A 15637-nucleotide genomic window follows, 5' to 3' on the forward strand; every position below is an offset into this window, starting at 1 on the left:
AATTCATTGCATGAAGGTGGAGAATACAGCAACCTAAGCTAACAGGCGGGCATGCCATACATGGACTTTCTGCCTCTGAAACACTCCAGGCTGACAAACACCTGTGTAACTCACTCACTCACTCACTCCATCCCCGCCACGTGTCCAAACCTAAAGGTTAGAGTAAACAACTGCGAAAGTCCTCCACAGGAGACTTAAAGCACGCTGCAGATGGAGACAGTGAAATGCACCCCCAGCACAAAATGAAGACCATAACGTGTGCACGTGTGTGGGTTTAAGATGCGGACCCCAGGGGCACTGGCGTGCCTCGCTAACTCCCGGGTTCCTCCTTGACACTGTGTGGGGCACGCCCACGTGTCAGGGTGGACGACGTGGGCACCTGGTGAGGCCAGTACACAGTACCCACTCACAGGTGCAAGCAGGGAGGGTGAGACGCCCAGGTGAGGCGGCGATGCCAGCGGCGGGGAGGGCACTGGGGACAGCAGAGGCGGAGGCAGCCTGAAGAAGTCAACCGCAGCCTGGAGGTCCTCGTCGAAACCCGGGCCCTGAGCCCCACTCTTCCACGCCGCAGCCTCAGGATTCAGGTCCTCTTGAGAGAGGCCACTGTCGCGACCTGCTGCTCTGCCCACGTCCTCACAGGCAGAGAAGTCACCCTCGATCTCCATAGACAGCTCTGCCAGGCACGTCTGCACTGCCGAGGTGCGGACGCGGCTGCCATCTGCTGCAGGGGGCATGCCATCTTCCCCGGACTCTATGGATCTGCAGTATTCTTGGGCAGGATTTTCTGCGGGGGAAAAAAGTGAATATCAAATTATTTACAGTTATCAATTTTTAAAAAAAACACCTATTTTAACAGTTCAAAATGCTTGTATTAAATCCAAGTAGAAACATTTTTAAAAGCCAACAATCCCTTCCTAAAGAATATCCTATAGAACTAAACATATTCCACAAAAGTATGCTTCCCTCAACAAGCAAACGAGAAGACGGCCAGGGGGAGGGCGAAACGCCTCTGTCCACAGGCAGCAGGTTGCGCCTGCCACGAGAAGACGGCCGGGGGGAGGGCGGAACGCCCCTGCCCACGGGCAGCAGGGTGCGCCTGCCACGAGAAGACGGCCGGGGGGAGGGCGGAACGCCCCTGCCCACGGGCAGCAGGGTGCGCCTGCCACGGCTTCCGTCTGTGGCCACGGTGACGGCCCTCACTGGCACGCCCGTGCTCTCAGGGAGTCAGTGGCATCGAGGAGAAACAGCCTTCTGCAACAAGGCAGCAAGAAATAAACTTCTCCTTCTAAAATCAACTGATACCAGGCCTACTCTATGTAGGGCCTCCCTTGTGGCTCACCTGGTAAAAAGTCTGCCTACAATGCAGGAGACCTGGGTTCGATCCCTTGGTTGGGAAGATCCCCTGGAGAAGGGAAAGGCTACCCACTCCACTATTCTGCCCTGGAGAATTCCATGGACTGTATAGTCGATGGGGTCACAAAGAGTTGGAAACAACTGAGTGACTTTCACCTTCACCCCATGAAAGTATTTGTACAGTACTCTAAGGAACCTGACTATGTCACAGAAATACTTTGCACTGTAACACAGCAGAAAACTACTATAAAATGCCAGTTATCTTTGGGTTTTGATTTTGGTGAGCAACAGCAATGCTAATTGTAAGTAAAAATATTGTGTCCTGGCAATTAACTGGAAACCACCACCTGTCATATTTGAAAACTGTAAAAATATATGAAAGCTACAAAAACACCTTTCGTAGAAGGCCTCAGGGTTCCCTGGAGCAGTGGCTGATTACAGGGCTGGGGAGGGGAAAACACAAGCTGAGCCCGAGACAGCTTGCAGAACCAGATGTAAAGATGGACATGCCTAAGAGCCCCAGATGGTCCCAGTGACTGCACCTGCGGCAACCTGAGCGATAAGATGAATACTAGAAGTACTGGATTATAATGCACAGAATAAAACAAGTGTCTCTGAGACCATACTGACAGAAGTGAGTGAATGAAAAGTGAACGAATGAGCAAGTGGAGAAAAATGACAGTTCCTCCTTACGGAAGAACTGCAGTTAATACCTTCCGGAAAACAAGGGAATTACAAAAGCCGCTATTCGATCAAGTAGTAATCGCAGCCTACAAGACGCGCCAGCAAGGCTAAAATCAGGGGCCGGCGCTGGAGAGAAACCGAGTACGTACGTGACAGGTCACAGCGCCTCCCCCGGGGGGGCCACTGAGTCAAGAAGCAACAGCAGTTTCACAGGAGGAACTGGGCCGACACCGCCTTCCACAGAGATCAAGGTTAACAGTCCCCAGGACAAGGCAGACCACACGCTCTCTCCCCAGCACACACTAGGAGTTCTTGTGGAAAATACACAGCCTCACTCTAATACAAGAAAACATGCCACAACCCACAGGCTTTCTACCCAATGATCGGTACTCTCCAAAAGGGTCAGGAGACAAGGAAAGATAAGTACCTGTCAGAGCACGGGCAACTAAAGGCAGAAAGAAATGACAGTGGAAGCACCAGTCGCTCAGCCACAGCTCAGTTCTTTGCGACCCTGTGGACTGGGGCCCTCCAGGCTCCTCTGTCCATGGAATTCTCCAGGCAAGAATTCTGGAGTGCATAGCCAATCCCTTCTCCTGGGGATCTTCCTGACCCAGGGATTGAACCCAGGTCTCCCACACTGCAGACATCTTTGCCATCTGAGCCACCAGGGAGCCCAATTAAAGGAACCCGGGGAAGGGGACATGGGCGGGGAAACAGGGAAACTCGGTCTCCACCTGCACCAGCCACACACACTCCCCCTCTATGAGTCCTTCCAGTGTCCGTGGATGTTCCCTGATGAAGCAGCTATTACAAAATTCAAAGCCAGACGCATTCAGCGAGACTAGAAGTCACGCTGGAAGGAGCAGAGCTCTGGATGACTGCAAGTGCCCATCTCAGTTTATTTCACTCTTTCAGTGAGAGATTCAAGAAATTAAAGACGTACAACGTCCACAGTAAACACCGCCACTGCCGTATGAAATGAAGCTCTGGAAGCCTCCCCCTCACCTGGGATGCATCTGCCGCCCTCACCAGGGAGTCTGTGTGTGGTGTTGATGCACAGCCAGAGCTCCTTCAGAAGCAGCTTTACCTTCCCTGTGGAAGAGAGGCAAGTGTTAGTCATGGCATTCGGCTCACTCAGCCCAAGGCCAAAACACACTCCTGGGAAATCGGGATTTACCACGGAATTAGAAAGCTAGGTAACTTAAACCCCCTTCCCCTCCTTCAATCACTGAACACAATTCAGCCGGCTACTCAATTGAAGGCATATTGACTGAAGGCTGAACACAAGCCTGGGTTTTGTTTGGAGATCGGTGCACACATGGCAGGACTCAGAAAACCCAACGTGCTTGTTGGGAAAGGTCTTGCCCACCACTACACAGGCACAGGATGAGTAAATCTCTGGCCTCTGCATTTTCCACAGGCAGTGACATGTGACTTGGGAGCACAGGGAGGAAGCCCAGCTAGAATGACCGGTGTAGATCACTGCTCCACAGATTCCACAGGGAAGAAACAGTATCCACTCAGTTCCATGAGGTCATCAGAAATGCCACCAGAGGTGACCAGGTGGTAATTATCTTAGGGGCTTTGTGGGTCTTGGGAAATCCTTTAATGGCCTTAAGGGGAAATGGGAGGAGACAAACGTGTGGGTATAGATATATGGAGAGGGAGAGAGTCACCCGCGCAAGCAGACACACAGAAAGAAGCATCTACATCTATGCAGGCAAAGTGAGAGCTTCGGAATTTTTGAAAGTTTTTTTCAAACGGGTCTGAATTCCTAAAGCAGTTAAGAATCACTGGTTCAAGTTGAAAGGCAAAGGACAATGGTAACTAAATGAAAGTCATATAACATAAGAATATCACATTGTGGTTTTAAAGTAAACTTAACATTAAAAATACAAATTCCCCAAAATGTTCCAAGCAAAAAACATTCATCAAAATATAAATATGAATAGTTTGTGTCAAATACACATAAAAAGACACGCCACATTACTTAAAGTTTAACTGAAAATAGTTATTAAGTACTTGGTAATTTCAAGTCATCTCAAAATTGTTATAGCTCCATTGAGGTTATTAAAAAGAATCATTTCTTGAAAACACTGAAATCTTTAATCCGGTTCTAGAGAAGCTAAAAAGATCAATCTTCTAAACCAAAATATCTCCAAGGAATCACAAATTTTGGAACAGGACAGCCCTACTTAATGGCAAACTACATCTATAGCAGAATTCCACAATGAATAAATTCCACAGAAAGAGGACCAGGACAAATAGGGCAAACTTACATAACTTGGAAAATTTGGGCATTTCCAAATGGAAACAGTGTCAGACTTTATTTTTTCAGGCTCCAAAATTACTACAGATGGTGACTGCAGCCATCAAATTAAAAGACGCTTACTCCTTGGAAGGAAAGTTATGACCAGCCTACATACCATATTGAAAAGCAGAGACATTACTTTGCCAACTAAGGTCCGTCTAGTCAAGGCTATGATTTTTTCCACTGGTCATGTATGGATGTGACAGTTGGAATCTGAAGAAAGCTAAGTGCCGAAGAATTGATGCTTTTGAACTGTGGTGTTGGAGAAGACTCTTCAGAGTCGCTTGGACTGCAAGGAGATCCAACCAGTCCATTCTGAAGGAGATCAGCTCTGAGATTCCTTTGGAAGGAATGATGCTAAAGCTGAAACTCCAGTACTTTGGCCACCTCATGCGAAGAGGTGACTCATTGGAAAAGACTCTGATGCTGGGAGGGATTGGGGGCAGGAGGAGAAGGGGATGACAGAGGATGAGATGGCTGGATGGCATCACGGACTCGATGGACGTGAGTCTGAGTGAACTCCGGGAGTTGGTGATGGACAGGGAGGCCTGGTGTGCTGCGATTCATGGGGTCGCAAGGAGTCGGACACGACTGAGCAACTGAACTGAACTGAACTCACCTCTCTTGACCCAGATTATCCAGTCACTGTGTGAGGTGCATCCATATTTAAGTTGCAGAATTTTATTATCAAGTAGTTTCAAGTATCTACATTTCGATTAACCCACCCAAAAGTCTGCTTCCAAATACCGTGACCCCCTTTGCTTAAATGACCTGACCAGGATCCCTGCTTATTCAGTTCAGTCCAGTCTTTCAGTCATGTCTGACTCTTTGTGACCCCATGAATTGCAGCACACCAGGCCTCCCTGTCCATCACCAACTCCCGGAGTTCACTCAAACTCACGTCCATCGAGTCCGTGATGCCATCCAGCCATCTCATCCTCTGTCATCCCCCTCTCCTCCTGCCCCCAATCCCTCCCAGCATCAGAGTCTTTTCCAATGAGTCACCTCTTCGCATGAGGTGGCCAAAGTACAGGAGCTTCAGCATCAGCATCATTCCTTCCAAAGAAATCCCAGGGCTGATCTCCTTCAGAATGGACTGGTTGGATCTCCTTGCAGTCCAAGGGACTCTCAAGAGTCTTCTCCAACACCACAGCTCAAAAGCATCAATTCTTCAGTCCTCAGCCTTCTTCATAGTCCAACTCTCACATCCATACATGAACACAGGAAAAACCATCGCCTTGACTAGACGGACCTTAGTTGGCAAGGTAATGTCTCTGCTTTTGAATATGCTATCTAGGTTGGTCATAACTTTCCTTCCAAGGAGTAAGCATCTTTTAATTTGATGGCTGCAGTCACCATCTGCAGTGATTTTGGAGCCCCCAAAAATAAAGTCTGACACTATTTCCTCTGTTTCCCCATCTATTTCCCATGAAGTGATGGGACCATGTGAAGTGATGCCATGATCTTCGTTTTCTGAATGTTGAGCTTTAAGCCAACTTTTTCATTCTCCAATTTCACTTTCATCAACAGGCTTTTTAGTTCCTCTTCACTTTCTGCCATAAGGGTGGTGTCATCTGCATATCTGAGGTTATTGATATTTCTCCCAGCAATCTTGATTCCAGCTTGTTTCTTCCAGTCCAGCGTTTCTCATGATGTACTCTGCATAGAAGTTAAACAAGCAAGGTGACAATATACAGCCTTGACATACTCCTTTTCCTATTTGGAACCAGTCTGTTGTTCCATGTCCAGTTCTAACTGTTGCTTCCTGACCTGCATACAGATTTCTCAAGAGGCAGGTTAGGTGGACTGGTATTCCCATCTCTTTCAGAATTTTCCACAGTTTATTGTGATCCACACAGTCAAAGGATTTGGCATAGTCAATAAAGTAGAAACAGAGTGTTTCTGGAACTCTCTTGCTTTTCCATGATCCAGCGGATGTTGGCAATTTGATCTCTGGTTCCTCTGCCTTTTCTAAAACCAGCTTGAACATCAGGAAGTTCACGGTTCACATATCGCTGAAGCCTGGCTTGGAGAATTTTGAGCATTACTTTACTAGCATGTGAGATGAGTGCAATTGTGCAGTAGTTTGAGCATTCTTTGGCATTGCCTTTCTTTGGGATTGGAATGAAAACTGACCTTTTCCAGTCCTGTGGCCACTGCTGAGTTTTCCAAATTTGCGGCAAACACCCAAAAAAGATGTCCTTTTCATTATAGGGGACTGGAATGCAAAAGTAGGAAGTCAAGAAACACCTGGAGTAACAGGCAAATTTGGCCTTGGAATGCGGAATGAAGCAGGGCAAAGACTAATAGAGTTTTGCCAAAAAAAATGCACTGGTCATAGCAAACACCCTCTTCCAACAACACAAGAGAAGACTCTACACATGGACATCACCATATGATCAACATTGAAATCAGATTGATTATATTCTTCGCAGCCAAAGATGGAGAAGCTCTATACAGTCAACAAAAACTAGACCAGGAGCTGACTTTGGCTCAGATCATGAACTCCTTATTATCAAATTCAGACTTAAATTGAAGAAAGTAGGGAAAACCGCTAGACCGTTCAGGTATGACCTAAATCAAATCCCTTATGATTATACAGTGGAAGTGAGAAATAGATTTAAGGGACTAGATCTGATAAATAGAGTGTCTGATGAACTACGGATGGAGGTTTGTGACACTGTACAGGAGACAGGGATCAAGACCATCCCCATGGAAAAGAAATGCAAAAAAGCAAAATGGCTGTCTGGGGAGGCCTTACAAATAGCTGTGAAAAGAAGAGAGGCGAAAAACAAAGGAGGAAAGGAAAGATATAAGCATCTGAATGCAGAGTTCCAAAGAATAGCAAGAAGAGATAAGAAAGCCTTCTTCAGCGATCAATGCAAAGAAACAGAGGAAAGCAACAGAATGGGAAAGACTAGAGACCTCTTCAAGAAAATTAGAGATACCAAGGGAACATTTCATGCAAAGATGGGCTTGATAAAGGACAGAAATGGAATGGACCTAAGAGAAGCAGAAGATATTAAGAAGAGGTGGCAAGAATACACAGAAGAACTGTACAAAAAAGATCTTTATGACCCGGATAATCACGATGGTGTGATCACTCATCTAGAGCCAGACATCCTGGAATGTGAAGTCAAGTGGACCTTAGAAAGCATCACTACCAACAAAGCTAGTGGAGGTGATGGAATCCCCGTTGAGCTATTTCAAATCCTGAAAGATGATGCTGTGAAAGTGCTGCACTCAATATGCCAGCAAATTTGGAAAACCCTGCTTGTTACAAATACCCAAAGAGAAAACAAGGAACCTTAAAGAAAAAACAAGAAAAGTTCCTTCTCTGTTCTTACAGAGGCAATCAACCAGAACTATGCCTATTCCAACTGAGCACTCCTTCACTACTTCCAGTCTGACATGAGAGCTATCCGATACCAGCAAGCAGAGAACAGCCCACTCCGTCACACCTTCAGGACTTAGTCGTGAAAACCTTTCGGCTGAACCGCACACCTTCCCCTGACCCTTTGATAGATGCTTCCTTTACCAAATGCCAGGATTCTCTGAGGAGAGTGTTTCTAGACTTGCCTACTCCACTGACTTGTCAGTGTCCACATCAATGGCACGCATCCTTAATCACGACAACTTTGTAACTATGTTTTAGTACTGTGCTGGCATGACTGTGGCTCAGGGTTAAATTATTATCATGGAGTCTATTGCTTCTGATAAGCCATCCCCATCCAGTCTTAGAGTATACATTTATACATACATGTGGGGAAAACTCCCATCTCTGTGCCTCCACTGTTTGGACCCAGGAACACAGCATTTGTGTGCATGTTCGGCGGTTTTAGAGCTTTCTTCACAGAGGCAGGCACGCTGCCTTCAGGTACTTCCCTGGGCGTCTGACCGATCTGCAGCAACCTGAGAACGGACTGTTCTTATCCCATCTGTTCCAACAGACTAGTGACGACCCACCGTGCGTCCTCACTGTACGCACCAGCGCTTGCCCAAGCTCCAACACCGCTATTTTCCCTTCTCTACCTAGTCAGTCCCCTCATTTAAAATGACAACAATCTGACTCTTCCTTATTAGCACCCACAGCTCCTGCTCTGTGAGTCCGCTCGGGTGCATGGCTCAGGGTCTCCAGCATACACAAAAAGGGTGGAGGAGCAGGCTTGCCTTGTTTCTGATGCAAAGACTACACTCTCAGTGTTTCACTTTTCTCAAGTTCAAAGTGTTTTTTCTATTATCTTGTCTTTTTTTTAAAAATGAGGAATGGATGCTGAATTGAGATGACCCTATCATGCGCTCTTAACCAGTTGTTGTGGTAGTCCTGAGATAAATCCTCCGTCATAACTTGTCCATATTCTAAATTACTAATAGATGTGAGTTCTTAAAATTTTAGTATTTTCACAGCTTTGTTGCTAAGTGACAGTTCTGAGTCTTGAAGATATGTGTGCATATCTTCACATATACAATTAGTTTTGGTACACGGTTAGTCTAAAAGAATGAGACAGGAAGCAGTCCGTAGTTTTTAAGCTCTAAAGCAAAAATAAAGACATCAGGTTTTCACTGAAGACCTGCTCACCTGTGAACCGTCCAGATCTTTCATAGTATTATCTTTAATTTTTAACTTTCTTACGGGTTATTTCTCTGTTCAGGATATTCCAACAACTGCTCTATGTCAATCTGAGTGTGTTTTCCTACAAAATAGTCCATTTTATAAACATGATAAAATCTGAAATTTGGAAATTCAGAAATTCTCCAAATGTAGTTTGACAGCTTCCTCAGTCCTGGTGCTGTTACATTTTTCTGCCTTCCTTTCTTGATCAGCTTCGCCAAAGGTTGGTCAGCTTCACCAGCATTGCAGAGAGCCAGCCCTTCATGTCCATGGTCCCAAATTAACTGCTCTGTTTCCTATTTCATCATTCATGTTTCCATCTTCATCAATTCCTTCCTTCTATTTTCCTTGGGTTTCTGTTGTATTTTCCTACCTTCTTAAGGCATTCATTTCCTGGAATTCTTGCTTCATTCACTGTAATTCCTGCGTCCTAACATCGCTTACCAGGTAGTGCCAGAGGTAGAGTTCACCTGTGAATGCAGGAGACTTAGAGAGACTGTGGATTCGATCCCTGTTTTGGGAAGATCCCCTGAAAAAGGGCATGGCAACACACTCCAGTATTCTTGCCTGGAGAATCCCAGACAGACGAGCCTGGTGAGCTACAGTCCATGGGGGTCACAAAGAGTCGGAAATGACCGAAGCCACTTGGCACACAAGGGTGTGTCTCAGGGATCCTTCCTCCAAGGCTGCCCTGTGTCTATCCTCATATCCTCATAACATCACTTAAGTCCACAGATCCCTCACTGAATACTGGCAATATCTCAAAGATTTCAATAAATGCTGCCTTATTTTTATTTCCAAAACCATTTACTACTTCAGCTTTTATCTTTTCTGTTATCCAAGAGCGGTTTATTGTGTGTTCTGTTATCAGTTTCTCAGGAAGGAGGTAGGAAAGATCTTTATTAATATCTTTTCAAATATCTATAACCTAATCTCAGATTGCAGCTTTTCATTTACTAAACAGTCTGCTTTTAGGTATGTTTGAAAAGCAGTTTAAAGAATCCCCAGTCTTTAAGAGTTAATGCAAATCATCCATCCTGCAATCATGATTCCCATTCCATCTCCCATTCTGTTTGCTTTTACTCTCTATTTCTAACAAACACACTGAAGTCTTTCGTGAAGTCAGATTCGGCTCTCTCCCCTAGAATATCCAAGCGTTTCACCTAATGCAGTTTTATGCCTGAAGGTCACAAGAGCAGTATCTTCTTGACGAATTGTACTGCTGACCATTCTAGACGGTTCCTTTTAATCCAGGCAAATTCATTCCTAGGCGTGAATTATTCTTTGCGTTATATGGTTGGTTTAGTTGCTAGGTTGTGTCCAACTCTTGCGACCCCATGGTGCCAGGCTCTTGTGTCCATGGGATTCTCCAGGCAAGAATACTGGACTGGGTTGCCATTTCCTTCTCCAGGGGATCTTCCCAACCCAGGGATCGAACCCAGGCCCCCTGCACTGCAAGCAGATTCTTTACCAACTGAAATATGAGGGAAGCCCTTTGTGTTATATGACCGCTTTCAAATTAGAATTTGCTTGAACTGCAATTTCTATATCCATCCCCCTCTATTCAATCTTTCTGTGTCATTTGTTTTTAAATGTATTTCCTCTGAACAAGTCAGGGATGGAGACTGTACATAAAAATCATGCTCTACAGTTGACAGGTTTTTCTAATATAACTATCACATCAGGGTCTTGATCTGGGAAATTTCCTATCATTTCTTGATCACACTCTCTCTGGAAAGAGTAGCTCTGTTCTCCGCTTTGGGAAGTCCTAGGTGACCATCACAACATCTGGCTCTACACTCCAACAGCTCAGATGTTCCCTAACGCTTTTTATTTCCTTATGTTTGTATACCACATACTCAGAGATATCCACGATCAAACCCCTTGGCTCATCACAGCAACCTTCTGTTTGCCCACTCAGCAACCCAGCCTTTCCAGTGGTTCACTTCTACAGCCGTGCTTTTAGTATCAGAGAACTGACCCAGACGGCACAGCAGCGGCCCACAGCTATGCCCCCAGATGCCCTCTCAGGACTCGACTTCCGCTGGAGACATTTCTCCCTGCTCACGACTGGCCTCAGGGCCTGCTCGGGGCCTACTCGCTCCTGGTGTCTTTCTCTCCCGTCCCTGCCCTTCCTCAGGACAGGAGCACCACGCACAGCCAGAGAACGTCTCTTCAGCCTCCACCCACAGTCCTGTTCCTCTGACAATGAACGCAGGTCCTCGTGTCATGAACCTACAGAACATGCCTTCATCAGGAGGGCAAGCAGAGTGAGAATGGTGAGGACCCACAAGGCGCACACATACCTCACTCTCTGGAAACAGGGGGAGCTAGCCTTCAAAGCAGCACCATTAACCCAATTTTCTGACACCCACAGCCACCCTGGGTTCTCCCGTGTCCTAACTCATCAGAAGACGAAACTTGGGCCACAGCCTGCAGCCAGTCTGGGTCACAGCCCGTGACAGCGTGCAGCCGGACGGCAGCAGCCCCCCCACCCCATCAGCCACACTGCTCCTCCTCGCCCTGACACTACCCCCAGTCTGGGGACTCTAGGTTCCCGCAGTCAAAGCCTGCCATTTTCTCTATGACTGGGGATTTCATCACCAATTGCCACCGTCTGCTTTACACCTTCCTCAGTAATTGTTAGCACGTTTTAACTATTCTTTTTTTTTTTAATCTTCTGCCATCTTTAGTTAAGGAATATGAAAGAGAGACAGGCCAACACAGGACTCAGGCAGTCTTTTCAACAGTGAAACCAGCCCAATGCTCTTTCCAACTCATAATGTCCTTCAGAAGTCCAGTATTAACAGAGCAAAGTGTTAAAGACATACTTAAACATTGGGAATTAAACCCACCAAGCTCCACAGCTAAATAATCAGCAGATTCCTAAAGACTTCATTTATTTGGATAAAAGAAAATAAACAAGATCCTTTCCCTCACAGAGAAGATATGTTAAAAAAAAGATTTTACTAGTTCTAGTAAAACTAGTAAGTAGTTCTTCGACGAAAAATCAGAACATGAGGCTAGCGAGCAACTATGGAAGGGAGTGAGGGTTCTGTTTTAAACAGGAAGGCCTGATAACGGCTGACTCCTAAAACTGAGACGACCAAACTCTAAAGCTGGCTGTCAGCTGGCAGAGCCAAGCACTTTCCAGCGCTCGCTTTCCTCAGCAGCGCCAGTACGCAAGTCTCCACACCTCAGAGCAGGAAGAGCCAAAGACACGTGGAGCAAGTGTCAGTGATGGCGACAATCGGAACCAGGCCCCAGGCGGCTGAAATGCGCCAACTGTCTGTCTAACCTGAAACCTTGAACTGCGGACTAAAAAAAAATAGAGGAAGGAAAAAAGGTAAAGGAGACTTCTGGAGAGATACTGCATACCTGCACACAACAATGTGTTTTTAATAATTTCCATTTGAGAAAACATGGATGGATGACATGAAAAGACCATTATTTACTTATTAATCATTTTGAACTTATCTCTATCAAAAAAGCACAAGATAGCACAGCAGAAATTCCTACCTTTTTCAAAACTGAGAATGAAAACACACAGAAGGGAGGTACATGGCCAAAGGTCCCACAACAGGTGGAAGTGGTGATGTGAACCCCAGGGTCCCCACTTCTCGTATCACGCCTCCACCATGTGGCGGCGGGCGCAGCAGGCGACGAGCAGGGCGCAGGGCAACCCTACTGTCAGAGGACCACCGCACCCTCCGTGGGACGTCCAGCCTCCCCAGGTCTTCTGTCTGCCAAAACACCCGGCAGGGCTCAGACTCCATGGTCTCCCTGCCTGCCTTCAGCCACTTCTATACACCTGGCACCTAAGAAATCGAGCGTTAACTCAATAAACTATAACCTAACAAGGAAACTCGACTTATTTATTGCCAAGTGTGGAAATTATACCTCTCTCAGCTTACTGACTCCTTCATTCAATGGACTGCTTTATCCGACGGCAAGGTTACAGATCTAAGCACGACAGGAAACAGGAGGGGTCTTTTCTAACAAAATCATTACAAGTCCTGGAATCCCCATCATTATAGGTGAGAGTAACAAGCAACCTCCCAAACCACTCAAAGAAATGCACGGAGATTAAAACTACATTTGTAATATACTCACTTTTATCGATGCTTCCGTAAGAATCACTTGAAATTTGTGTTCCAATATGTCTCAGTTCTAAAATGTGGGGAAAAACAATTAGAATAATGTGTGTCAAAACAGCATTTTTAAGTAAGCATTAACTGAATACTCACCCCTTTCATTTTTCTGCTTAGAAAATTCATCGAGTCTTTCCTGTGAAAACAAAACAGAAGCAGTGTAAGCAGTGGATAGGAGGGCAGCTGTTTTGGATGGATGCACGGGGGAAGCCCAGGGGCGCCCCTCGCTGCCCTTGCATCCGTGGGGCCTCCGACTCTGCATGATGGGGACCCACTGCACTGAGAGAGGACACGAGCAGGTCTGGAGAGGACACGCGGACACAGGCGGCACTGCTGTGACCCATTACCTGTGTCTTCTTAAATTCCTTTTCAAGTATTTTCTTTTCATTCCTTAGTTGCTTGAAGTCCTGAGTTTGCTTGACAGCAGCCTCTTTATTTAAAGAGTACAGTGAAGTAAAAGAGAAAAATAATTTACCAAATTTATAAGCACCATTGATGAAATACTCAAAAAACCTACTGAGAGCTTTTCTCATTTTTTTTCAAATTTGAAACAGATTTTGTAAAGTTACCGTTCTTTCAGTATTCTGTCGGAATCAGGAATAAAGGAAGAAACACTTTTGATTAAACTATTACCTACAAAAACGAAGAACTGTCACAGGCCTTAAGAAACCTTTCCAATCCCCAAACAAGCCAACCCAGACCCTTCAGTCAGGCAAAAGGCTGACACTCAAGACCTACAGAGGAGAAGCTTGCTGTGCTCACTCCTCAACAACCAGCAACACTCCGGCGCCAGAGACTCAGAAGTGTGACTCTGCTAAGCAGCTCTGCTAAGCAGTGGTTCATTCATACCCTGCTCTTTATCTGGGGGGAGGGACAGCCTTCCTGGTGTTTACTACACCGCTGTGCCTTCCTGCCCAGAGTTACCCTGCCTCAAGTCAACTCACCCCACATCCCGTAACTATTACAGAGGCACTTCTAACACGTTTGTGTGGCTCCCCTGTCGACCAAGAGCAAACTCTTCACTCAGGTTTTTGGCTCTGAAGCACCAAAGGGTTCAACTATACTATAAAAACCTGACCAGTACTGACTGCATCCAAATATGTTCACATACAATTGCTATGAGAAGTAAAATCCTATAAATACCATAGAGACAGTCCCCTCCTGATTCCTCTAACAAACCTGTCTATTTCTTCATCTGATTTTGATGTCCTATCACTTACTAGAAACATGTTTTTGTCACATGGAAAATATATTTTTGATTCAAAGGAAGTTTGTTGTAATAGCTTCATACACTCTCACAGGCACTTTGGATCCCTTTAAAACATGTCCATAAATAGACACTTATCCCCACACACTAGCGAGAGGTCATCTGGGAAGGAACACAGTGATGTTGTACTTACTGCCACAATGCTTTTGCAAACACCAAATCAGGGGAAAAGTTGTTACCAAAATATCTAGAGCTTAAGTCTGAAAAACCGGGCTCAATTTAGGCAAGCTAATAACTGGAAACATATTCAGCAACCTCTATTCAAATTCCCAATTCACACTCGAAATGAAAATAACCTGTTCTCTGACGGACTCCTGGTTGCCAAGGGGGATGGAGAGAGAGGCAGCGGGAGTGTGGGGTTAGCAGATGCCGACCAGTATACACAGAATGGGTATCAGCAAGGTCCTACCACACAGTGCAGGGACTAAACTCAATCTGCTGTGGGAGCCATAATGGAAAGAAGATGAAAAAGGATGCTTTTTTAAAGAAGAATGTTTATATTATGTGAGTCACTATGCTGTATGGCAGAGATGAACACAATGCTATACCTCAACTATACTTCAATAAAAAAAATTAACTAAAAAAAATAAACCGTCCTCTGAAGCAGAGCACTAGTGGTGTGAAAACAGGGCCAGTGCAGGGTCAGGAAGGCCTGCAGTAAGAGGGCAGCCCAGGCCCACACCTGGCTGAGAGCGCAGGGCACCGGGACCAGGGAGGGTCTGCAGGGCTCCCTCGTCTCTACTTGATGCTATCTCCACATCACAACCATAGAGTGAATGGGGAGAAACAGAAGGGAAGGTCTCAAACTCGACTCCTGAAAGGGCTCTTGGCTGCCACAGGACTACGTAGCAGACCCCCGTGTGGCCCACACCCGCCATGCTCAGCGCAGACACAGGGCCCTGACCAAACGCGGTGGTGTTGGGCCAGGGCAGGGGTGGGCGGGTGGGCTGTCAGGGACAAGGCGGAAAGCCCCGATGCAGGGAGCCTCACAGAGATCTCTCCATCACGGGAGTCATGCACATCCAAATACTCTTTTGAGTTTCTGAGTACTAAAAGGAGTATCCTTTCCTACTAACCACTGATTTCATCACAAAAAATGAGAAGGCCCCATGAGATTCAGCTTTCAAAATTACGTCCTTTGACTGACTGCCGCTTCTTACACGGAACATGTGGGCTGTGTTCTGAGTGGACACGACAAGGACCTGCACGTCTGTTCAGGAACTCAGAGGAGCATGGTGCTCACACTTCTGCCCAAGGGT

At 46.0% G+C, this 15637-nt stretch overlaps 1 protein-coding gene across 4 annotated transcripts in view; it reads right to left on the minus strand.

Moving 5' to 3' along the window:
- The window catches only part of ICE1 (interactor of little elongation complex ELL subunit 1), a 69268-nt gene that overhangs the window by 29077 nt on the left and 24554 nt on the right, over positions 1 to 15637 (minus strand). For all 4 annotated transcript variants that reach the window (XM_060400281.1, XM_060400279.1, XM_060400280.1 and 1 more), the window contains 5 exons: positions 13459 to 13541; positions 13208 to 13247; positions 13074 to 13130; positions 3043 to 3129; positions 411 to 784 (listed from right to left, as the gene is read on the minus strand). In XM_060400281.1, coding sequence (XP_060256264.1) covers positions 411 to 784; positions 3043 to 3129; positions 13074 to 13130; positions 13208 to 13247; positions 13459 to 13541 — 641 coding nt within the window. The remainder of the gene's footprint in view (positions 1 to 410; positions 785 to 3042; positions 3130 to 13073; positions 13131 to 13207; positions 13248 to 13458; positions 13542 to 15637) is intronic.

This window comes from Ovis aries, chromosome 16 (genome assembly GCF_016772045.2).
Source record: "Ovis aries strain OAR_USU_Benz2616 breed Rambouillet chromosome 16, ARS-UI_Ramb_v3.0, whole genome shotgun sequence".
Taxonomy (NCBI): domain Eukaryota; kingdom Metazoa; phylum Chordata; class Mammalia; order Artiodactyla; family Bovidae; genus Ovis; species Ovis aries.